The sequence below is a fragment of the Mesoplodon bidens genome (genome assembly GCF_964165515.1).
Source record: "Mesoplodon bidens genome assembly, chromosome: 18".
NCBI classification, from domain to species: Eukaryota; Metazoa; Chordata; class Mammalia; order Artiodactyla; family Ziphiidae; genus Mesoplodon; species Mesoplodon bidens.
The window spans coordinates 52400283-52425720 of record NC_138175.1 but is presented as its reverse complement, the minus strand read 5'-3'; the positions used below and the strand labels follow the sequence as shown (position 1 = coordinate 52425720).

At 44.0% G+C, this 25438-nt stretch overlaps 1 protein-coding gene across 2 annotated transcripts in view; it reads right to left on the bottom strand.

The window, feature by feature from the left end:
- SAE1 (SUMO1 activating enzyme subunit 1) overlaps positions 1 to 25438 on the bottom strand; it is a 67956-nt gene that overhangs the window by 24314 nt on the left and 18204 nt on the right. For both annotated transcript variants that reach the window (XM_081215699.1, XM_081215700.1), the window contains exons 4-6: positions 24105 to 24247; positions 22747 to 22846; positions 12000 to 12105 (exon numbers count right to left, since the gene is read on the bottom strand). In XM_081215699.1, coding sequence (XP_081071825.1) covers positions 12000 to 12105; positions 22747 to 22846; positions 24105 to 24247 — 349 coding nt within the window. The remainder of the gene's footprint in view (positions 1 to 11999; positions 12106 to 22746; positions 22847 to 24104; positions 24248 to 25438) is intronic.

Sequence of the window (25438 nt, the reverse complement as noted above, 5' to 3'; positions counted from 1 at the left end):
GTTTTTAGACAGATCGGACTGGTGACTGAAAATGGATTAGAAGGAAGAGATCTGGGGACCTCCCTAGTGGCGCAGTGGTTAAGACTCTACGCTCCCAACGCAGGGGGCCCGGGTTCGATTCCCAATCAGAGAACTAAATCCCACATGCATGCCACAACTAAGGAGCGGGCGAGCCTCAACTAAGGAGCCCACCTGCCACAACTAAGACCTGGTGCAACCAAATAAATAAATATTAAAAAAAAAAAAAAAGAAGGAAGAGATCTGAAGGAGGAGGCTGGTAAAGAGCTAAGCCACCAATGAAGGCTGAGGGTGAGAGGCAGCCCCACGGGAGGACTCATGGTCATGTCCAGGCTGCATTCCAGTCCCACCGAGCCCCATGCAGAGTGCTTTCTGGATGAAAGGAGAGGCCAGTCAAGTTCTTGATGAACGCTGTGCAGAAGAGAAAATGGCAAATGCGTTAGAAGAGCTCCACTGGTTTCCGACACAGGCAGTATATTAAGAGCTCTGAGAGCTCCTCTTTAATCCGCCCAACAACCAACCATGAGGCTCAGCACCCCTTCACCCTCTGTACCCCTAGTACCCGCCTCCAAGCCACCATTTGTATGTGTTCCTAGTAAGGTCCTGCTTGGCTCTACATGAAAGCTGAAGACGGGTTAAGTGTTTCTATGCAAATACACCCCCTACAGTCTGCCCAACACTACTGCCTGGAAGAAGAAATTCCTTTTGCAGAGCAAGGGCCCTAAGTGGAGACCACCCCAGGCTGGCTCAGCAGTGAGGTGCTATTTACTATACTATCTCCTACCTGAAGCATGAAGGCTTTCTGTTCTCAGTCACAGAGGTGTGCTGTTTCTCCCACAGCAGAGGTCTCTAGGCACCCTTGAAAATATGGGGCAACTCTATGGCTCCTTTCCAGAGGAACTGTACATGTGAAGAGATGATGAGGATGTGCTGTTATATGTGCCCTTCCTATGGACCCAGCACTGATAGAGCCCTTTGCAGGTACTACTCATCAGCCGTCAATATCGGGATTTTTCCAGGTGCTGAGAACAGGGGTTTTTGGAGGTTGTTTTTGTTTTTCGTTATTTTAATTTTTATTTTTTTATTTTTTTATTTTTCTTTTTGCGGTATGTGGGCCTCTCACTGCTGTGGCCTCTCCCGTTGTGGAGCACAGGCTCCGGACGCGCAGGCCCAGCGGCCATGGCTCACGGGCCCAGCCGCTCCGCGGCATATGGGATCTTCCCAGACCGGGGCACGAACCCGTATCCCCTGCATCGGCAGGCGGACTCTCAACCACTGCGCCACCAGGGAGGCCCTTAATTTTTATTTTGAAATAATTTTAGATTTAACAGAAAACCTGTACACAGAATTCCTGCATAATTTTACCTAGTTCCCCAAATGCTAACATTCTACCACATTTGTCATTATTTCTTCATATCTATAAATACACATTTTTAAAAATGATTTGAAATTTGCCCCTGAATACTTCACTATGTATTTCCCCAAAACAAGAATATTCTCACAGGGGCTTCCCTGGTAGCACAGTGGTTAAGAATCCGCCTGCCAATGCAGGGGACACGGGTTCGAGCCTTGGTCCAGGAAGATCCCACATGCCGTGGAGCAACTAAGCCTGTGCACCACAACTACTGAGCCTGTGCTCTAGAGCCCACGTGCCACAACTACTGAGCCTGAGCGCCTAGAGCCCATGCTCTGCAACAAGAGGAGCCACGACAGTGAGAAGCCCCCGCTCTCCGCAATTAGAGAAAAGCCCGTGTGTAGCAATGAAGACCCAACGCAGCCAAAAATAAATAAATAAATTTATTAAAAAAAAAAAATTCTCACAGAACCACAAAACAATGATCAGAACTGTGAAATTAACATGGATGGAGTATCACCATCTAATCTACAGACCTTTTTCAAATTTTACCAACTGTCCCACTGATGTCTTTGAGAGCAAAAGAAACAAACAATCTCCTGCCCTCAGACCCAGTCTGGGAGGTCTATGTCCCACTGAGCTATCAGGTCTCTTCATTCTCCTTTAATCTGAAATGGAGTTCCTGGGTCCTTTACGACACTTCGGAGAAGTACAGGCCATCTATTTTCTAGAGTCTTATTCAATCCAAGCATGTCTGATGTTTCCTCACAATTAGGCTGAGATTACCCACTTTGGGCAGGGAACCAGAACGGTGGCGTGTCTTGCTCAGTGCATCCTATCAGGACGCATTGAGACCTACTGTCCTATTCTTGGAATGTTAACTGTGATCTCTTGGTTGAGGAACAATCTGCCAGGGTTCTCTAGTCTTTCTCTGCAATTAATTAAAACATATCTTGAGAAGCCATCTACCCTGCTTCACAGCGCACTTTCCCATTAGTTTTAGCATCCATCAATAATTCTTAAAACAGTTTTTACTACTATGATGATGGCCAAATACAGATTTTTAAAAATCTTCATCATTCCTGCTTTATTTATTGTTATTCTTCTGTAAAAAAAAAAAAAAAAAAAAAAAAGAACTTTGCTTTTTCCCCTCATTTACTTATTCAATTATCAGTATAGACTCATGGGTTCTTGTTTTAGTCTATGGGTTACAATCTATTACTATCATTTATCTGATACTCAAACTGTCCCAGATTTGACCAATAGGAGCCCTTTCAAGTTGACTCCTGTGACCTTCTGACATGACCCATCATTCTTTGAGCACTTCCTTACTTTCAGGCACAGCAGGATGTTCCAAGCTCACCTGTAAATTTCCTACCCCAGCCCCAGAATCAGCCATGTCTCCAAGGACTCCTGGATCCTTGGATATTAGCCATCAAGATCTGGGCATGAAGTCTGTTCATTGCTACTGGAGTGCTTTTGCTCCTCAGCCCTCTCAACAGCCAGAGCTAGGAAATACGTACGTATGAATGTAAATACACAGACATACACACATCTATTTCTGTACCTACATATAAAAAACCATGAGTTCATCCAGATGACTGCAATACCAATCCAACCCCACAGGGCTCCTTCTAGCCTTTCCCACCTTCCGTATTTACAGAAACTAACTCCCTTTTCTGGCAATAAAAAAGTCCGAGTCTCATCATCCACAATATATTTGCCTATTTGTTCAATCCTAGAATAAATAGTAGATAGTTTCAGACTTGCTAACCCATACCACTGTAAAAAACAAACCAACTTACTAGACTTCATATTTGTTTACGGTTCTTTTTTTTTTTTTTTTTGCGGTACACAGGCCTCTCACTGTTGTGGCCGCTCCCGTTGCGGAGCACAGGCTCCAGACACACAGGCTCAGCGGCCATGGCTCATGGCCCCAGCTGCTCTGTGGCACGTGGGATCTTCCCGGACCGGGCCACGAACCCGTGTCCCCTGCATTGGCAGGCGGGCTCCCAACCACTGCGCCGCCAGGGAAGCCGCAACGGTTCTTTTTTTAAACTGAGGGTATACAGTCAAAATTCTGTATTCAAGAGCTACATGGGGACTTCCCTGGTGGCGCAGTGGTTAAGAATCTGCCTGCCAGTGTAGGGGACATGAGTTTGAGCCCTGGTCAAGGAAAATCACACATGCCACAGAGCAACTAAGCCCTTGTGCCAACTACTGAGCCTGCGCTCTAGAGCCCGCGAGCCACAACTACTGAGCCCTCATGCCACAACTACTGAAGCCTGCGCACCTAGAGCCTGTGCTCCGCAACAAGAGAAGCCACCACAATGAGAAGCACGCGCACCGCAACAAAGAGTAGCCTCCGCTCGCCGCAACTAGAGAAAGCCCGCATACAGCAATGAAGACCCAACACAGCCAAAAATAAATTTATTAATTCAAAAAAACACATTCCGTAATTTTTAAAAAAAAGAGCTACATGGGTTATCTCCTTCTTACCCCTGCTTCAGTCATGCCCTCATCTGAAATACAGTACTTAACACATTTTTTAAAAACCCACACATGAGTAAATCAGGGCTTTGACACAGGACATGGGTTCCTTTTCTCCTTATGGCAGTGGTTTCCCTCTAATTGGCTGATCCTTCAGAAACCTGGAAGGTTTACAAAAATGCATATTCCAGCCACTCCTAATTATTGTGATTCAGTAAATCTGAGCTAGAACCAGGGAATCTGTATTTTTCAAATGTTCCACGAGTGAGGCTGATATCCTCTTAGTTGGGAAACCACTGGCTGTAAGAATAAAAACCTAAAAAAAGCAAGGCCCTGATCTCATCTCTGATCGGCACCCACCAAGCTCCAGCCTCGCTGTGCCATGGTCTCTGCACCGCTGGCCGCCTGCAAGCACTGCTTCTCTGCCGGCAACACTCTCACCTCCCTTTACCACCTGGCCAATACCTATTCTTTAAAATCCAGCTCAGATGTCTCCTCCTCTCTGAAGACTTCCCAACTCCCCAAAGAGAGCCAGACCCTCAGTTCCCTGAGCTCCCATAACAGTTTGCTTTTGATGGTAGAATAATTCACACATACTGAAAAACAGACCAGCACAACACGACAGCTTTGTCAATAGCTCTCTGTTACAGCTCTCTTCACAAGGAGTAGAATTATTTGTGATTGAGTTTTGCATTGGCAAGATGACTTCTTCCCGTGACGATTCCCAGGCATGGGATCTGACACATATCAGGTGCTCCAAAAATGGTCTAAGATTATTTTCAGCTTTAATTCTGTGGCTCAAAAACGGCCTAAGTACTTTTCCACGACTCGTCAGAACAGACTGAGAAAGTTAAGATTGCCAAGGATTCTCTGCTAAGTAGTTCACATCTTGAGATGAAGCCCATTGCCTCCTTGCTCTGAACTAAACCTGTGTGTTATTATTCATGCTGGTAAGTGAATGCTGTTTCCATACTAGACCCGATATTTTTAGCACTCCTGTTATGATAAACTCACAGTAACCTCAAAAAGAACAAATCAAAGTCAACTTTTTGCCACAGGAAACCAGCTCACACTTCATGTTTTGCAACATGCCATGGGAGAATAATAAAAAGATGAGACCTTTGGCTCACAGATGGTGAGGCCGACTCTCAAGATGGTGGAAAAATGCAGCAGGAAGCGTTCAGTCTGGCCACCATCTTATTAAGTAAACTGGAAAAACACCCAACACCCAAACAAGGCAAACACATGCACATGGACGACACACGCACATGGACGGCAGGGCAGCTGCTTCACAATTCAGTTGAATGGGGCAGAAAGAGCCACCTATGTGTGAGGGGCAGGCCAGGACTAGGGTGCCACTGGGATCAAAAACCTGACAAGTGCTCAGGGAAGCAGGCAGGAAAGAGAAGCCTGCAGGGACACCAGTGGGCAAGCTGCTCTCTCTCTAGGGTGAAGAAATGACCAGACAAGCAAACCAGTCACTCATGCAAAAGCTATTTATTGAGCACCCATTTATTTATCGAGCACCTACTAAGTGTTCCATTAGGCAATGGTGAAACAAAGGTATTCTCGTGTGTATCAGAGCCAAGCACCCTGACGTCATGAGGAATTCCTAAGGCGTCATCAGGTATATCAGTCACATTCCCAGAAAGGCTCTCGGGAACAAATTCCAAGGACTGAGAAAAACTGAAAACAACCTACATTTGATGAGACTGGTCACAAATGATAGTACACTCAAAGAAATACATTCTGCAGCCAACAAGACAAATGAGGTCACTCTACATATGCTCCAAGATCTTTTCCGAAGCAACCATGAAAACTAGAGTACTGCCTAAAAAAGTTGATCATTCAAGTTGGATATTCCCCAAGGCCAGCCCACAGCCCGAAGTTATCGGCTTGGCCAAAAGGTTCGTTCGGTTTTTTCCCGTACGATGGCTCTAGTAGCCCTTCGTCGTCGTCAACTTCATTCGAAACAATTTTGTTAGATTGTGTGTGACAGCTGTCATGTCAGCGTGCGTTTTAAAAAGGACTTCTCAAAATTGGTGAATTCTTGTGTAGCCATTTTAATACTGAAGATGGAAGAAAAAACCAACATTTTTGGCATATTATGCATTATTATTTCAAGAAAGGTAAAAACGGAACTGAAATGCAAAAAAAGATTTGTGCAGTGTATGAAGAAGGTGCTGTGACTGATCGAACATGTCAAAAGTGTTTTGTGAAGTTCTGTGCTAGAGCTTTTCTCACTGGACGCTGCTCCAGAGTCAGGTAGACTAGGTGAAGTGGAGAGAGATCAAATTGAGACATTAATTGAGAACAATCAATGTTGTACCACACAGGAGACAGCTAACATACTCAAAATATCCAAATCAAGCGTTCAAAATCATTTGTACCAGCTTAGTTATGTTAATCGCTTTTATGTTTGAGTTTCACATTAAGTTAAGCGAAAATAACCTTCTTGACCGTATTTCCGCACGCGATTCTCTACTTAAATGTAATGAAAACGTTCCGTTTTTATAACAAATTGTGATGGGTGATAAAAAGTGGGTACTCTACGGGCTTCCCTGGAGGCACAGTGGTTAAAAATCTGCCTGCCAATTCAGGGGACACAGGTTCGAGCCCTGGTCCGGGAAGACCCCACATGCCTCGGAGCAGCTAAGTAAGCTCTTGCGCCACAACTACTGAGCCTGCGCTCTAGAGTCCGTTAGCCACAGCTGCTGAGCCTGTGTGCCACAACTACTGAAGCCCACATGCCTAGAGCCCACGCTCTGAAACAGCAGAAGCCACTGCAATGAGAAGCACGTGCACTGCAACGAAGAGTAGCCCCTGCTTGCTACAACTGGAGAAAGCCCACGCGCAGCAATGAGGACCCAAAGCAGCCAAAAATAAATAAAATAAAATTAATTAATTAATTTTTAAAAAGTGGATACTGTACAGTAATGTGGAATGGAAGAGATCGTGGGCCAGGCGAAATGAACCACCACCAACCACACCAAAGGCCTTCATCCAAAGAAGGTGATGTTGTGTATATGGTGGGATCGGAAGGGAGTCCTCTATTATGAGCTCCTTCCGGAAAACCAAACGATTAATTCCAACAAGTACTGCTTCCATTGCTAGAGAAATGCAAATCAAAACTACAATGAGGGCTTCCCTGGTGGCGCAGTGGCTGAGAGTCCGCCTGCCGATGCAGGGGACGCGGGTTCGTGCTCCGTTCCGGGAAGATCCCACATGCCGCGGAGCGGCTAGGCCTGTGAGCCATGGCTGCTGAGCCTGCACGTCTGGAGCCTGTGCTCTGCAACGGGAGAGGCCACAACAGTGAGAGGCCCGCGTACCGCAAAAAAAAAAAACAATGAGGTATCGCCTCACACCAGTTAGAATGGGCATTATCAGAAAATCTACAAACAACAAATGCTGGAGAGGGTGTGGAGAAAAGGGAACCCTCTTGCACTGTTGGTGGGAATGTAAATTGATACAGCCACTATGGAGAACAGTATGGAGGTTCCTTAAAAAACAAAAAATAGAATTACCATATGATCCAGCAATCCCACCACTGGGCATATACCCAGAGAAAACCATAATTCAAAAAGACACATGCACCCCAATGTTCATCGCAACACTATTTACAATAGCCAGGTCATGGAAGGAACCTAAATGCCCATCGACAGACGAATGGATAAAGAAGATGTGGTACATGTATACAATGGACTATTACTCAGCCATAAAAAGGAATGAAACTGGGTCATTTGTTGAGACGTGGATGGATCTAGAGACTGTCATACAGAGTGAAGTAAGTCAGAAAGAGAAAAACAAATATCGTATATAAACACATGTATGTGGAACCTAGAAAAATGGTACAGATGAACCGGTTTGCAGGGCAGAAGTTGAGACACAGATGTAGAGAACAAACGTATGGACACCAAGGAGGGAAAGCCGCGGGGGTGGGTGGGGATGGTGGTGTGATGAATTGGGCGATTGGGGTTGACATGTATACACTGATGTGTATAAAATTAAGGACTAATAAGAACCTGCTGTATAAAAAAATAAATAAAATAAAATTCAAAAATTAAAAAAAAAAAGAATAAGGTGATATACTCAGAAAGTCAGCTTAATACTTACAAGCTGAATTCTGGCAGAAGTCTAAGCTGCCGGCAGGACCCAGGGAAAGAGATCACGAGAGCCATTTCCCTCTACTTCCAGAAGCTTAGTCCAGTCCCTAGCCAAAGCAGTTAATCAAATATACACCAAGAGCAAAACTCCCAGACAGCAAAGCAGGCCCTCATGCTCGTTGCATTTGGAACACTCCTTATACTTCCAGTTGCAGCACCTCTGGAAAGACACACAGAGCTCAGAACGACCCAAGAGGGCAAAAAAAATATCATCAGGAATATGCATATGACGCCACGCAAGCAAAGTTAGGACATGTCATCTGCTACAAAGAGAAAAGCCCAGGAAAGGCTATGTTGGATATCCAAAAAACTCAGGAAGAACACTGGGGATGGTGTAAAAAGAACTAGATCCTGGAAGAATCAGGAGACTTGGGTTTTAGACCTAGGCCATGGGGAGTCACTTCCCTTCTAGGTCTCATTCTTATAAGGAGAGAGTTAGCTTTATTTGTATTTGTATGCCAAATCAGAGAGGGAACTGCAGGCAGTGCTGTTTAAAGAATCCCAAGGCTATAAGAAAAGTGGCCGGCCAATGATAAGGCCTTATTAGCCACATCTGCCACAGGTGAGGGATGGAGGGGAGAGTGGGAAGCGCACAGCTGCCAGCCTTGGTCTAGACAGTATGATATGTGGGGCTGCCTCCTTTTAAACTTCTCTATTACAGGGACATTTCCCTGGTGGTACAGTGGTTAAGAATTCACCTGTCGGGCTTCCCTGGTGGCTCAATGGTTGAGAGTCCGCCTGCCGATGCAGGGGACACGGGTTCGTGCCCCGGTCTGGGAAGATCCCACATGCCGCGGAGCGGCTAGGCCCGTGAGCCATGGCCTCTGAGCCTGCACGTCCAGAGCCTATGCTCCGCAACAGGTGAGGCCACAACAGTGAGAGGCCTGCGTACCGCAAAAAAAAAAAAAAAAAAGAATAAAGAAAAAAGAAAGAATTCACCTGTCAACGCAAGGGACACGGGTTCGATCCCTGGTCTGGGAAGATCCCACATGCCGCAGAGCAACTAAGCCCGTGCGCCACAACTACTGAGCCTGCGCACCTAGAGCCTGTGCTCTGCAACAAGAGAAGCCACCGCAATAAGAAGCCCGCACACCACAACCAAGAGTAGCCCCCACTCGCCACAACTAGAGAAAGCCTGCGCATAGCAATGAAGACCCAATGCAGCCAAAAATAAATAAAATAAATAAATAAATTAATATATATTTTAAAAGTCTGCAAAAAAATAAAAATAAAATTCTCTATTACAAAACTATACACATAAAAATGGTTAAGATGGTAAACTTTATGGTATGTGGTTTTTTACAATAAAGAAATAGTCATAATTAATATGAGTATTAATTATGAACACAGTTTTTTTAAATTAATTTTTATTGGAGTATAGTTGCTTTATGAACATAGTTTCAATCACCAAATCCGAAGCCCTGGAACTTGAAATTAAAAAGGTAATTAGTACCATTTAGAAAGAGGAGTAAACCATTGTAAAGCAATTATATGCCAATAAAAACGTTAAAAAAAACCTAAAAAATTAAAAATAAAACAATTTAAAAAAAATAAAAAAGAAGAGAGAAGTAAACATATGGAGTATATTATCCAACAAAGTGTCACAGGCAAAAAACTAAAATCCAATAGGATTGCTGCTATGATAATACTTACTCAAGTATGGAATTAAGGGTAAATTGAGGGACTTACCTGGTGGCGCAGTGGTTAGGAATCCGCCTGCCAATGCAGGGAACACGGGTTTAAGCCCTCCTCTGAGAAGATCCCACATGCCGTGGAGCAACCAAGCCCACGCGCCACAACTACCGAGCCTGCGCTCTAGAACCCGCGAGCCACAACTACTGAGCCCGCGTGCCACATCTACTGAAGCCCGCGTGCCTAGAGCCCATGCTCCGCAACAAGAGAAGCCACTGCAATGAGAAGCCCGCGCACTGTAATGAAGAGCAGCCCCCGTTCACCGCAACTAGAGAAAGCCCGCGTGCAGCAATGAAGACCCAACGCAGCCAAAAAAATTTTTTTTAATAAATTTTTTTAGAAAAGGGTAAATTGAGTCAGTCCTAAAATTCTACTGCACAGTTGCGAAGTACCTCCCACCTCCAAGCACATAACTAGATTAGGTCTCTAGACTTGCTTATGTGCTAAGCCCCTTGCGTGGTGTCATGCAAGCCTCACAAAAGCCCTCTGAGGCAAGTGCTATTAACACCCCCATGGTCAGAGGGGAATCTGAGGGAGCCTCAGGGAATTTAAGGGAATTTAAGTCTGTGGCTCAACATCACTCACCTAAGAAAATGACAGCGCCAGGACTGAAAGGCAGGTCTGTTTTGATTCCAGAGCACTAGTTCTGAACTGTGTACCACTGCCTGCCATCTGGGTCACAATATTAAAGCTCCTGCTTCTGCCTCACGACCTATCTGCTCCCCAGCCCCTTGTAACTTCTGATAGTGATGGTCAGCGGAATCTATCTGGATTCAATAAACATTATCCCCCACACTGTCTCCAGGCCATTAGTTTTGCCTCTCCATCTCAATGATGGGCTCCTGAGGGCAGGGGTGACCACATGCCTGTGTCTTCATCAATTTGTACCTTTTAAAACGCCTATAAGTGGGGATACAGCAGCTGCTTCATGTGAGTGTGGTGAGGATCCAACGAGCTAATACCCACAGAGCACTGAGAATGGAGCCCGGATGCTTTCATTACCTGGTACCTCTCACAGTATTTAATTAATTAGACTTCAAAGACCTGGGCTGCTCTTTTGCCATCTGCATTCTGTGTCCTCAGGCAAAACATGAGCCTCTCTGGGACTCTGTCTCTTCATCCCAAGAAACCAAACTGCAGATAATTCCCACCTTGTCCACTTCATAAGGGAGCTGTGATGATGAGATGGACAAGAAAATACTCTGGAAACTGCAAAGGGTTAGATCAGGGTTTCTCAACGTCAGCACTATCGACACTGGCAGCCAGATATCTCTTTGTCATGGGGGGGCTGTCTTGTGCCATGTGTCATAAGATATTAAACAACATCCCTGCCCTCTCCCCATCCCACCCCCAGTCATAACAACCAAAATGTCTCCAGACACTGCCAGTGTTCCCTGGAGGACAAGACTGCCCCTGGCTGAGAGAATCCCCAAGTTATGGTAAACTCAAAATACTGGTTGACTCCTTTTATAAGCAGCAGTTAGAAACGCTCAGGCTATACCCCAAACCTTTCCAAATTAATAGCTGTTTACTGAGGGCTTCCTATGTGCCAACATGGGCGGGGGAAGCTGGGAAGCAAATCCCCAAAAGTACAAAAATGTCGAGGTGACTTTTTTTGCTTTTTTTCTGGTATTTTCTATAACAAATATGGATTATTTTTACACTAATTAACAAACCGATGTTATTTATACACTTACTTGGCTTACTGTGAGAACATGAGTAACCTTAATCTCTCTGTGCCTCAGTTTCCTTGTCTGTGAAGTAGGGATAGTAATAGTATCAACTCCCAATGGCTCTTGCTAGTAAGCACTCAATGTTTATGATTATTATTATAAAAATAATATTAAAAAATAAAAGTGCCAGGCACAAGAACACTGAGACGCCAACTAATACCTAGCTAATGCTCCCTGACACCAGCAATGATGGTGAGAGTGGGGGAAAAGACTTCAGGAGAGGAAGACTGGTTTTAAGGCCCAGGAAGAACTCTGAAGAGGGAAAGCAGTGATGAAAAGAGCTGGATTTATGGCACTGTTATCTCAGGCTCAACTTTAGAGGGCAGTTCACTTCAACAAATAATAAAAAAAGCAAAAATCGTTAAGAAACCAGAGCTCAGTGATAGGCCTCCTCTCCATTCACTCTGTTGTTCTAAGTGGCCACTGAGACCCAGCTAAGGGGGAACTCCACTCACGGCAAACCTCAAGAAACCTTCTGGCTTCTGCACCCACATTTGCAGAAATCAAAGCACAAATCGCTCGCTGGGAAGCCCTGCTTCCAGTCCTCACCTTGAAGGAGAAAGTAATCTGGAGTTGTGCGCTTGAGAGCTGCCTTTGCTTTATCACCGCTCCAGTCCACTTCTAGTGCCTCTTTGATGGAGCAGAAGACCACCTTCTGTTGAAAAAAAAGACGAAACTGCTTAGGGATAAAACATGTTGGCTTCATATCACAAGGCAGTAACTCTTCACCATTTCTAGGAGAAATGTCATTCTGTAAGGTTTACTGTTCATTAAAAGAAGCTGAGGCCCATTCAAATCCAATAAATGTTTATTGAGCACTTACTGTGTGTTCCCCTGGGCACTGGGGACACAGAAATCAATGATATGTGCTCCCTGCACTGAAGAAAGACAGAGCAAAGCTAAAGACCTAGTTCCATTCTGGCTCTTTCTTGAACTCTGGTGGTATTTACACCACGGAAATACCTTCATAAGTGACCAAGAATGTGTGTCTAAAGACATTCAATAAATTTTCTTTGTATTGGTAAACAGAAACAAACAACAATATCCATAAATAACAAGAAGAAAAACAAGCAAAGGGGATGGAATGAAACCTCCAGGCTGTGGAAATGGAAATGGCATTTGCAAAAGCTCTGTGGTAGGAGGAAATATGGTTGAAACCTATTAAACTAAATCAAATTTTCTCAAAAAAATGCCATGAGACAGTTATATTTTTAAATATAAACAACTAAATATGAATGAGAAAATGGTTTTCCTTTCCCTTTCCTAAACAATTAAGTCCAAAAGCCATTTGCTGAGACTGAGGAAGGGCAGGGAAACGGTGTGTGTGGAGGGGCTGGGTGGCCTGGCTGGAGGGGATAGAGCAGGGCAGGGTAAGAAGGGCATCCCCAAAGGGCAGCAACAGGAGACTGATTACATCCAAGGACTTGATGCAACAAGAAATTACACTGAGCATCTGGGGAGCCAGGTTTCTCACTGTCAGAGAAGAAGAGAACTAGAAATATGGAAAAGGAGAAAAGTAGAATGAAGCCTGTGGTGAGAGTTATTGGCATGAACTCGTTTTCTATATATACAGGCAGATAAAGAAATAAATGTAGATGCAAGTGTGTGTATGTGTACACATACAGATATTTAGCTGCTGTGTCCACTGAGAAGGTCTAAAAGCAATGATACTCTGATAGCAATGAGCACATCTAACACCCAGATTTTGGTTTCTAATCACCACTAAGAGAAACATTTCTCCTTGGAGATATGACTGACTTCAAAAGTGGGGCAGCAGGAGCACAAGAAGAGCCTGAAACAAGGCAAGTCCTCAAAGAATGATGGGCCATGTCAAGAGGTAATAAGAGCCAGCTTAAAGAAGCTTCCACTGGTCAAATGTGAGGATAAATATACTAAAACAATTTGAGGATAAAAACAGATTATAACACTTTAAGTAAACTATAATCCAGTAGCCCACAGACCTAAAATTAACTAATTAATAAAGTTTGATAGGAATGGGGTATTTACATATTTTCAAAATACCCCTCTACAGAATACCTATTAGTCACACAGGGAAAAAAACTGTTTTCAAAGGAGCAGTCTGGCAAACAATCTTACTCAAATGATCAAAGTTAACATTACCAGTAAAGGGGCATGTGATAACCATGCACCAGACCACAGGATGCAATGAGAAGCATCCATGTGGTGATATTTTTGCCAAAGATGTGTAGCTACAGTCTAATCACGAGGGAACATCAGATGAACCTAAACTACGGGACATTTTACAAAATAACTGGCTTGCAGCCTTCAGGTGTCATGAAAATCTAGATGCACACATGACTCTAAACTGGATCCTTTTGCTGTTAAGGACATGATTGGAACAACTAGTAAAACGTGAATGGGGTCTGAGGATTAGATGGCAGCGACATACCCATGTGTATTTCCTGATTTTGATGGTTGGTTTCTGATTAAGGAGAATGCCTTGTTTGAGAAAATACAGACTGAAATATTTGGGAGTAAGGTGGTAGCACCTTACTCTCAAATTTTTGTCAGTACTAGCTACTTTTACCAAGTTTAAGATGGTATATGTGTGTAAGTGTATGAATAATTTCAAACTTACAGAGCTGTGTGTCTTTCTTCCTGTCTCCTCTACACACACACACACACACACACACACACACACACATACATCAGATATTTTAAAAATAAAAGAGAAAAAAGACAACAAAGGTACCATTTAGCAGGCTAAGTGAACCAAGATCTATCAGCTACCAGGCAGCTTGCTGAAGACCGTAACGGATTTGAAAGATGAAAGTTCAAATTGCTGGTGAAGATAAAACAGTCGTGGTTTCCAAGGTGCCTTGAAAACGTGGTTTTCAAGGAGGCTTTCTGCTTCCCCATAATCACTCCTTTGGGGGCTGGGTCCATTGTAAAAGCTAGCATACAAGATGTCTGTACTGCCCTCAAACCTTTTGGTCAATGGGTCTGTTTGACCTTAACAGATAAGTCACGTAGTTAGCGGAGTGACATTTAGTGCCTGATACAGACTTGCCAGACCCTTCTTAACAAGTCTTACAATGCAGATCAAGCCATCAGCAGTATGGTCTGGAAATGCCATCACAATAAGAAAAGTCTTAACCAGGTTTCAGAAACTACCAAGACCTTAATTCAGAATTTTTGTAGTTTGGCAAAGACCAATGCTAAGAATCCTCTGATTTGTTAGGCCATTATATGACAAATGAAGGGAAAAAAGTTGTTTTTACAGTCTTAGTCCCAGGCAGGCCCACCTCTAACACTTTCAGGGCCTGAGGTAAGAGTACAAATGAAAACCCATGTCTACGTATTTAGTTATAAATCACACTAATAAGTTATTAAGTATATTATATTCTCCTGTGCTAACAAATAAACCTTCTTCATAACCACCTGGAAGACCAGGTTCATTCAAATTTGGAATTCTCACACTCCTTGGGAGTACTGTGCCAGAACGAGATACCCTGGGAAGGCCGTACCCGCACCCTTTCCCCGCTCTGGCTCTGACCCAAAATTCAAGGGGCTTTGCACTTAACTTTGCAAAAGGTTTTGCCCATCCTTCCCCACCAAAACATCCACCCCTCAGGCCTAGGCATGCAGACATTGTGGGAAGGTCTGTACTCCAGAGGCAGATCAGGGAAGAAGCCCACAAAAGCCCGGGAAGTAGCCTGGGGTTATCTGGGCAGGAGATTCCAGGGGTCCAGGTATCCAGAATGTGGTCTAGAACTGGAGGAAGGCTACAAGATCCAGGCAGATGCATCTCCTGCATCCCATGGGATCCTTACCCTGTGAGGGGAATGGCTGGAGGAAGGCCAGAGTGGGCCCTTCTATAGCACCAGGGCCAAGGATAGAGGCCCTTTTCCCTCCTCAACTCTAAGGGCGGAATTAGACTCAGTTCTGCCACTAACTTGTGACCTTAGGCAAATGAATTAACCTCTCTTGGGCCTGTCTGTGGCTGTCAACTTTTAGAGAAGTTTCCTGGTATCTGAGGAGGAGACCCCCTGTGGCCTAGTCTTTAATGTGTACCAGCCCTCCAGCCACAGGTGACAAAGCCAGGGGTGGACACATGACCCAGCCAGACCCATCAGATTGTTTCTCCTGGGAATCGAGAGTATGAAAGTTGGAAATGGAGACACATTAACGTCAGAGCTCTAAAGAGAAAGGCCAAATTCCTGATGCCTCCGAGGCTCCCCAGTTGCCCTGGTCTTTCCCCTTCTCAGATCACAGGAGCTACTCCATGCTTCTTGTGCTACTCCAGCCCGCCTTCAATTAACACCCCCTTTTCTGGTTCAAGGTACCCAAAGTCTACTATCATGGCTCATAACTATTAAAAATAAAACAAAACTTAACCAAGCCGCCTAATCTGTAGTAGCACAGATGCAAAAGGTGGTGCTTGCCTTACCGACCTCACTGGCATTGAGTTTATAAAGAGAAAAAGCCCGTTCGACGGTGCTTTCAAGGAATGAAGAGCCTTTCAGATGAAGCAGCCGGCAGTGCCTGCCAGGTAGTAGCATCCACCCCCCCACCCCGAATGAAGGTAACTTTCACAGCTCACTCGTCCCTCCCACTCCTCCATGCCCTTGGCTATGGATCCCTCTGCCTCGAATGCCTAACCCACTGCCCTCCACTGTCCATTTTCTCCCCTGACGATTCTGGGCCTTGATGATTTCAATCTGAGAGTCTAGTTAAGACTAATAATAAGCCCTCTCACACCGTTAACTGATCCCCTCTCCTCAGATGGGTAGCAGCTTCCTGAGGCAGGGACCACAGTGAAAGGCACAGCATTGAATGGACTAGATTTTCAATAAATACCCCTGAAGTGATAGGACCTACCTGCTTTTCATTTGCCGAAAAGCCCAACAATAAATATAAAGATGAATTCTCCACACAGTCTATCAGCTATCAAATTAAGGGGTTGTGCTGGGCCATTTAGAATAGTGGGAGACTGCAATAACCTCTATGCAATAGGAAACTGGCTCAACAGATCATGGCAAGGCAAAAAGGGGAAGACCGACACATACAGCCATTTAAAATCATGTTCTCCAATTGTACGCCAACTATATGTCAATAAAAAAATAAACAGAATAGAATAGAATCATGCTCTCCAAAGTAGACATAAAGATTTGAGGAGTGCTTATGAAAATATATGGAGTGAAAAAAGGAAAAGTCAATACATATGTATGTCATATATTACATTAGATCACTATACATGTCTTGCATGTACTAATATATATTAATTAGTGCTCTAATTTATTATGTACATGCATAAAAAGAATACTGACATCACTGGGTAACAGGGTTCACATTTTCTCAACTTGTTCTGTATTTTCCACATTTGGGACTTGTGAACCTACTTTACTTTTTAGATCAGGCTGAACATCTGTAACAAGTGATACAGATCTGGATGTAAAGCTGAATGTAAATCAGAATTGAAACAACTTTCAAACTACAGATTTCTAGGTCTAATTTCCACACCTACTCATGGGAGACTACAGTTTTCAAAAGCATTTTAATAAACAACTGACAACTACAACCCGAGACAGTTTTCACACTCTGCAGAGTGGCAAAAGAGCCTGAAGTTACCAAATGTTACTGTTACATGCTGCTGGGTTTGGAATGTAAGTTGAGGAAACGACTTGAGAGTTATTTTTTGGGGTCTAGTAAAGTTGAAGATGTGCACATCCTAAATCTCCTATATCCTAGAGAAATCACACACTTACCCAAGGAGATTATCTACCCCCCCACACACACACAAACACATACACACACACACACAATGACTGCAGCACAATTTGTAAGAGCAAAACCTTATATACCTAAATGCCCATTAATAGGAGAATAAATAAATAGTAATGTTTTCCCACAACAAATACTCTATGGTCAAAACAAAAACAAAACAAACAAAAAAAACTGCAGTGTTTGCTGTCCAAGAGAACTTGCAATGACGACAAGAACATTCTGCACGTTGGTGCTTTGCGATATGGATGCCACCAGCCGCTTGTGCTTACTAAACATGTGAAATGTGGCTGGTGAGACTGAAGAACTGAATTTTTAATTTAATTTAAATTTCATTAATTTTAATTTAAATAGCCACATGCGGCCGGTGGCTACCATAATGGACAGCGAAGCCCCAGAACCACACACAAACACAGATGGCCTCACAAACATAAAGCTGCTCTTAAAAAGCACATGGCAGCATACATAAAATGCAAAACCAATTTTTAAGAAGTTAAAAAGCATACCAAACAATTCTATGTTACTTGGAAAAACAAACACGTGCGGTAAGAAGAAATGCCCAGAATAAGAACCACAACTGAGGACAGTAGTTACTCATGCTGGCGAGCGATAACCAGGGGGCCTCGATCACATCAGTCATGTTTTATGCTTTAAACTGGGTGGTGGGTACATGGTGGTTAGCTCTATCGCTCTCAATTTCATTTTTAATTTATACCTACAACACCACCTAATAAGCTTTATTCCATTGTTTAGATTTACAAACACATGACAAAACACCATGCCAAGCAGGGCTATATCCACCCCTTCTGGATACCTTATTAAATCCACACAAATGTACCAGCAGCCCTGAGAAGACAGAGAAAGAACACCCAGATTGGTACAACAGTACTGGGGACGTTTTGGTTTTTAAGTTGGATAGTATTTGTTTTACCATTATGTCCATAACTTGCATTGATGTCGTGTGATTTCTGTATATTGAATATCTCTCTCTCACTCTCACACACACACATACACACAAGACCAGACTGTGCTGTGATGATGGGAGGGACTCCTCTTCCTCATCCGTAGAGCCCAAGAAACTTCTCTCAGGTGAGACAAGGCACCACCAGCACCCACCCCACACTCCACAACTGTCCTACCTGCAAAACCTACTATCAGCAGTCCACCAAATTCTCTGCGATTTGCACCCTGCACCTCCCTGCCTGCTCCCCTCCCCCGAACCAAGTGACTCTCTGACAAGTTAGTCTTGAACCTCTCTGGGCTGCAGGTTCTGGTCTAGGCAACCCAATGACTGACTTCTACATATTCCCAGCCAAGAACCTTTTCTTTAAAAGTCTGTTCTCTCAGCTCAGCTCAAATAACCTAAACTATGAGAACTGATGTACTACAACATTAATCCATTTATTTGATCACAAAGAAAGTGAACTGAATAAATCCTTTTTACAATGACAATAATTTCCTCCAGAGCTGGGTCACATTATGATGCTGGAACAGCCACAACTACACTGAACAAAGATTTCCTGGGGACTTCCCTGGTGGCGCAGTGGTTGAGAGTCCGCCTGCCGATGCAGGGGACACGGGTTCGTGCCCCGGTCCGGGAAGATCCCACGTGCCGCGGAGCGGCTGGGCCCGTGAGCCATGGCCGCTGAGCCTGCGCATCCGGAGCCTGTGCTCCGCAACGGGAGAGGCCACAAGAGTGAGAGGCCCGCGTACCGCAAAAAAAAAAAAAAAAAAGAGTAGCCCCCGCTCGCTGCAACAAGAGGAAACCCATGTGCAGCAACGAAGACCCAAGGCAGCCAAAAATAAATAGATAAATTTATTTAAAAGAAAATCTCCTGAACACAAGTGTGCGGGGCACCACACTAGGAACAGAGCAGTGAACAGAACTGCCCAGCCCGTATGGAGCTTCAACTGTAACGAGGGAGACCCTGACAAGTAATCTGAGGTGTAACCAGCGTTTCAAATCAACGTGCCACAGAAAAGAGGAGGAACTACACTAGTCAGTCATCAGGAATGCTGCTTTAAGGATGGGGGTGAGAGGAGGATGAGAGAGTTGTCAACAAATTGCTCAGAAAGGGGGAAATCAAAATAATGAATCACTCCTCAACTGTGGAATTTCACAACTAATTCATGAAAAAAGGATTACAGTGCCCAAATTAGTCACCCACTACATCAGAAGCAGTGGTAAAATTAAATCTGTAGTTTCTTAGCATATCAGAAGCAAATCCTACTTTATGTTTAATCTTTAAAGAGCTATTATGGAGAGTACCCACCACCAGGCATCTATCTACTCCTATCTGGCAGGCCCCTAACAATAAAGAAATATGAACAGCAGCACGGGAGCACATTGGTGGCTTTTTAAAGTTTTCTGGAGTGATCCCAGTGTTCACATATTTCATCCCACCATCCTCACAAAACTTCAAGTTATCCTAGAAACTCCAAGGGGATTCACCTTGTGGGCGGTAAGGTGCGCCTGTGCCCTTCGCCACTGCCTATGCTCTCTCCCCACCTATTCCTTCCTTCTTACACTGCTGTGTGATCTTGGGCGGGGTTCCTTAACTTCTCTTGGCTTTAGTGTCAGCTGTAAACAGAGACAAGAGGGTTAATTTGCTTCCCTGCACCCAATACAGTGCATTGTCCACAGCAGGCATTTTGCAGATACAGAAAGGGCTCGCTGCTTGGAGTGAGGGAAGCCAGAGTCACTCTGTCTTGACAGCTGTGCTTTTTCTTGACCCTATTTCCTGTGACTGGATGCCGGTCCTAGCTTTGGTGCTTGGCAGACTGTCCTTCACCTGCCAACTCTAACAATTCTTTCTCTGGGAAGCCCTTCCGGTCACTTCCTCATCCCAAAACCACTGCAATCTCCTTTATCTACTGCATACTAGAGCCCACATCTGGTCTACGCCCAACACCTGTTTCTGACGAAATGTGTCTCATCACTTCTCCTGGGCACCAAAGGAAGCTAACAATCTACTACTGCATGTCTAGCTCTGGGCTGGGCATTTTCCCACTGCCGTATTTATCATGATGGCACAGGTGCTAGAAAGGCCCAGCCAGTGTCTTCCTAGACGGTGTGAAAACCACAAGCTTTGTTTTTCCTCTTTGTTTTTTAACGTTTCTAATTTAGGAGCACAATGTGTACCTTGAAGCAAAAGTGGCTTTACAACACTGGGTTGAACCTAAGGAAAAGGGGGAGGGGAAGGGAACCCTAACCAGAAGCCTTTCACAGGAAACGGGAAGTGGTTGCTTCCCCACCCCCATCCTGCATGCTGAGCATAACCCAACTAGTTGAAAGGGCAGAATCTAAATCAAGGGATTTTTGAATTGGAGGAAAACTTCGAAATCGTGGAGTAGTCACTGCCAAAATGGAGTCGGCGTGTTACTGCAAGGTGGCAAAGCCAAGGCCCAGACCCTGCTCAGCCGCTCGCGGTGAGGCCGCACAAAGACAAGGTTTGGAATCCCAGGGATTGTCATCAGGAATGCACTGAATGCCTTGGAACCTTAAGGGCTCAGGGTTGGAATCCAAGCCTGAATTGTCCCAGTGCAACAGCTGACTAACAATGTCAGCTGGGGAATATTTTGATACCTTCAAATTGGGCCCCATGTAGGAAGAGGCCGCACAAAGAGCTGTGTGACTGAAGAGCCCTAGGAATGGTACGCGAAGGCCGCCGAGTGCCTGCCAGGGCTGCCCACATTCTCCTCATAGCTAGCTAAAGTGGCTCCCAAAGGAGGTTTCCAGATCTGCCCCAGTGGGCACCATCAGAATTGACTCCCAGGAAACTTCCAGCTGTGAAGGGCAAACAAAGCTAGGGCTCTCTCCATTTGAATGTGAAAGACCTGCCTCAATCAGAGAAGGCCCTTAAGCCATAAAACCCTTCACACCAAGGCCAAGTGTCACACTTGTAAGAGGGTGTGATTTATAAATTGACAGCACCCACAAAGCTGCTTTTGTACTCCTCCCTTAGTTAACAATTTATCTCCCCCCACCAAACTCACGGAGCTATTCAGATAAAGCTTGACTGGGCCTCAAAAAGAAAGAAAGGAAGAAAGAAAAAGACCCAAGTTTTGGCCAAAACACCGATGTTCACTCTGGATAATTATGGTCCTGTGAATAGACACTAAAATTAGGGCTTAATAATTCCTCTGTATTACACTCACAGCATCAAACTATTCCAGTACAAACATAAAGAGCAAGAAAAAGAAAATCTCCAACGCAGCCTTGCTGGAAACTCAAAAGAGTTCCACTTTTGTGGTTTTCTGCAGTCTCTTTTGTGGTTTCTGCACTCTTAGAATCCCCCTTTAGAGCAGTTTTAACTCGACGCCCTGACCAGCTGTTTTTCTTTCTCAACATTTAGATCTACAAAGCAAAGAGTAAATAAGGGCTTGGCCATGTCTTTCCTCTCGGTTCAACAAAACCAATTCTGGCCACTTCATCTTGTTTTTTTCCCCATCGCATGAATTCCCTTCTCAAATTCCAACACTAGCTACAAAACCATCATCTGTCTACTGATTCCCTTCCCACTCCTCTTTCTATAACATGAATTACAGCACCAATCCTAGTAGAGACTAAGCCCCTAATGTAAACTACATTAAAAAAAAAAATATATATATATATATATATATATATATATACACATCTGATAACACTTGTCAACATTGAGACCTTTCTTCTTAAAAGGTTATTTGGTGGGAAAAAACCAAAAACTTTATTTTAAAAAAGCAAAAAAGCAATTAAGCAATTCAAATTTAAACTGTCTCCCTGCCCACTTAGGACCTTACTAAATTGTCTATCAATCTGAAAAAAACCCAAAAAATTTGTATAAGAGTGGGGGCTTCCCTGGCGGTCCAGGGGTTAAGAATCCGCCTTCCAATGCAGGGGACGCGGTTCCATCCCTGGTGGGGAAAATAAGATCCCACATGCCGCGGGGCAACTAAGCCCGTGCACCTCAACTACTGAGCCTGAGCTCTAGAGCACACGTGCCACAACTAGAGAGAAGTCCGTGTGCCGCAACAAAAGATCCCGCATGCCACAACTAAGACCTGACTCAGCCAAATAAATAAATTAATAATTTAAAAAATAGATGTAGCAATAATAAAAGTGACCTAAGTTTAAAAAAAAATAAATAAGAGTAAGGGCCTGTGCTCAGAAACAGTCTTTCTGATGCTGCTCCATACACCAGAGGTGCAAATCTGGGGCCCACAGAGCAGGTAAGTCTTGCAGGCATGTTCTCTTTAGTCTCTACAGGGTGGATGGAAACAGCATGCAAAAAGGTTGCCGGTATTAGAAAGTCTGGGACAGAGCATATTGAAACAAATCTTTCTTTCTCATTCTCTTGAAAAATCACATCTGACATCACTAGGTCCACATTCCCTCACAGCAACAGCCGGCTGGCACCAAGCACAGCTGCCCCTTTAAATGGTCTGTCCAGACTCCCCCCTTCAGGACTACATGCTTGCTTCCCTTGCTGGCAATGGTTATGGCCCGTAGCCTCCAAGGCCCCAGGGCTTCTGACCCTTGACACCACCCCTCTCCTCCACATCCTCCACATACCTTTTTGACCATGGTTGTCTCAGATGAATCAAGTTTGGCTCTCTTGGTATCAGGTCCATCTTCTACTCCTTGACTAACTTTGGCAACTTTGGTTTTCTCCCTAGAGGGTGACAAGGGGAGGGAATCGAGTTCTACCCTATGAATCATGCCATGAGAACAAAAGGAGCATCAGTGGCTCACTGAATGGGATGGTGGTTAAGAGCAAAAGCTCATACAGATCTGGCTCAAATCCCAGCCCGGCCACTGATTACCTGATGCCTCACTTACCTGCTATGTGGGAATAATAATCCCTGAAGAATTATTAGAAGAGAAATAACAAATTGCTTAGCACACTGCCTAGCACATAGTATACTCTCAATAAACTTTGTAAATGTTCCACCTGAATCATGAAATAAAGAGTTGAACTCAGTTCCTCCTCTCTGCCATGGGGAGCTCACATTAAAATAATCTGGCCTTCTTTTCTCTACTGTGACTTCTTTATCCATTTATAAGGTGCCCAAAGAACTAGATTTTCTTAAAGCCATAAAACGTAAGAGATACAAGAGATTTTGAACATGTTTGTCCTTCCCCCATCTCGACTTTACAGGCAAGAAACTTGCAGACTGGACAAAGTTCAGTGACTTGCCTAAGAAGCTGAACAAAAGAAAGCAGTTCTTGACTCTTGATAGGAGGCTTCACCTACCACACAGGGTCTCTCTTTACGTCTCATCGGCAAGGGTGGTGGTCAAAAGTTACAGCCCCAAAACCAACTCTTGTAGTTTTACAGTACTGGTATCATCTGCCATCTTTCATCTAGAAGCTACAAGTTCAAAACACTACAGGTTTCATTATGTGGGAATCACCATGGTCTGTAACCTCGATGTTCAAAATGAGAGGCAGTCTGTTTGTTCCACCAGAGCAGTCTCTAGACCTTGCAGCTTTTCCAAGGTAGACTCCGGCTGAGTGTGCCCACAGAGTTGCCCATCTAACTAGTCCTCATTTTACCATCTCTCAACCTGAATACACGCAAGCCCCAGCTGGGGAACAAATGTTTACAATCCGAGCGGGTTCTTCCTGAATAGAAAGTGTGGCTTCACCACCTGAAGTCCAAACTGATCAGATACCCACATGGTATTTCCATCGCCTTAGAACTGCTTTCCTCATGCTCTAGAGGAGACCATCAATTTGGAAGGCAGGGGCCACATCTCCTATAATTCTGAGCACAGAATCTATATATTCAGTAAGCTGTTAATGAATTGGTTTCCCAAAGTTCTAAGTATTATAGTTAAATACTTTCCTTAAATGGTTCATTTCCTACCAGTAAATAGAACTACATTTTGAAAAGGTTTTATGTTCTCTCCTCCTCTCCCCAGACTTACTCTACAAATTCATGCTCTCCGAGATTGGCAAACGTGTATCCGTGGTAGCCAAAAACATCTCCCGTAAAGAACTTGATGCTATTTTTGTGACAGATCTGGTCAACTTTAACTATGATATCCCTGGAGCAGCAAGTCAGACATACCTGCAGAAAGAATGAAAGTGGTTGGGTGTGAGTTGTGCAGACTGTGAATCACCGCCCTGATGTCTAAATACACCTTAATGAACAGTCTCTCTGGGCATGGCTAAAGCCAGTTTCAAACTGGTACAACAGGTTCTTTGGATGCTATGGTTAGAAGACAAAAGAAAAGTTGCAGGTTTCAGTGTGTAGAAAATGTAAATCATGAGACGGTCACTTCACCTTCTGCAACCAAAATGAAACGTGTTTAGCTATTAAGTAAAAGGCACTCGATGAATTTATTTCCCCTAAACCATGAACATATATAAACCACATTTCACAGTTTTCAGGAAAAGGAAAAGACAGTAATATAACTTAGAGGAAGTTATTTCTAAATCATTAAACCTATTAATATCTGAATAAGCTACAGCAAGAAACAAAACCAGTTTTTTAAATTTACCCAAAGGTCATGTTTAAATACAAGGGCATTTTCCCCCCTTCTTTTGACTGATATGTTAAGATAAAGAAAATAAACAAGTCCTGTTGAGATTATTTTTCCACAGTTTTCGATGTGAAACTTTATCTGAATTTAAGGACAAAAGAAAAGGTTACAGCCCAAGTGACCTCCAATTCAGACTTAGACAATGAGACCGGTGATTCACTCAGTGGAATTATCAATGTTGCTCTGAGGCCTCTAAGTTGTGTTCCAGTAAGTTGAGGTATTAGAAATGGCTAAGTTTTACTGCACAGAACACGACCTTTCGGGAGGAGCTTTGTGATCAGGGCCAAGAAGACAACTTCTAAATTGCACATGTTTTCTTCTGAACATAGAAAGTTGGAGGAGAAATTACAAAAGGATTTTCGTTTGATAAACCTCTTGCTGTTGTCTGGCAGCCTGAATTTTGAAATAACGCTCACAGAGCAACGTGTGTCTCTGCTGCCGTTCAAAGGATGCAGTCACCCGAGGAAAAGTCAAATCTAAAAGATAAGACAGGTGCAGCTGAACATGCAATCAACTAACCGAATGGAGCCCTGCAGTCAAAACTGAGCGTGAAAACCTATGAAGACCAGTCAAACGTGGCTCAAATATGAGGAAGTCACGCCTGCCCTGTGCACATGCGTTATACAAGCAACAGCCCCATGCTTCAGTTCTAACAAAGCTTCTAGTTGCTAGAAGTTCAAAGGACACCTAGAGTAAACCAAATGTGGTTACTACGG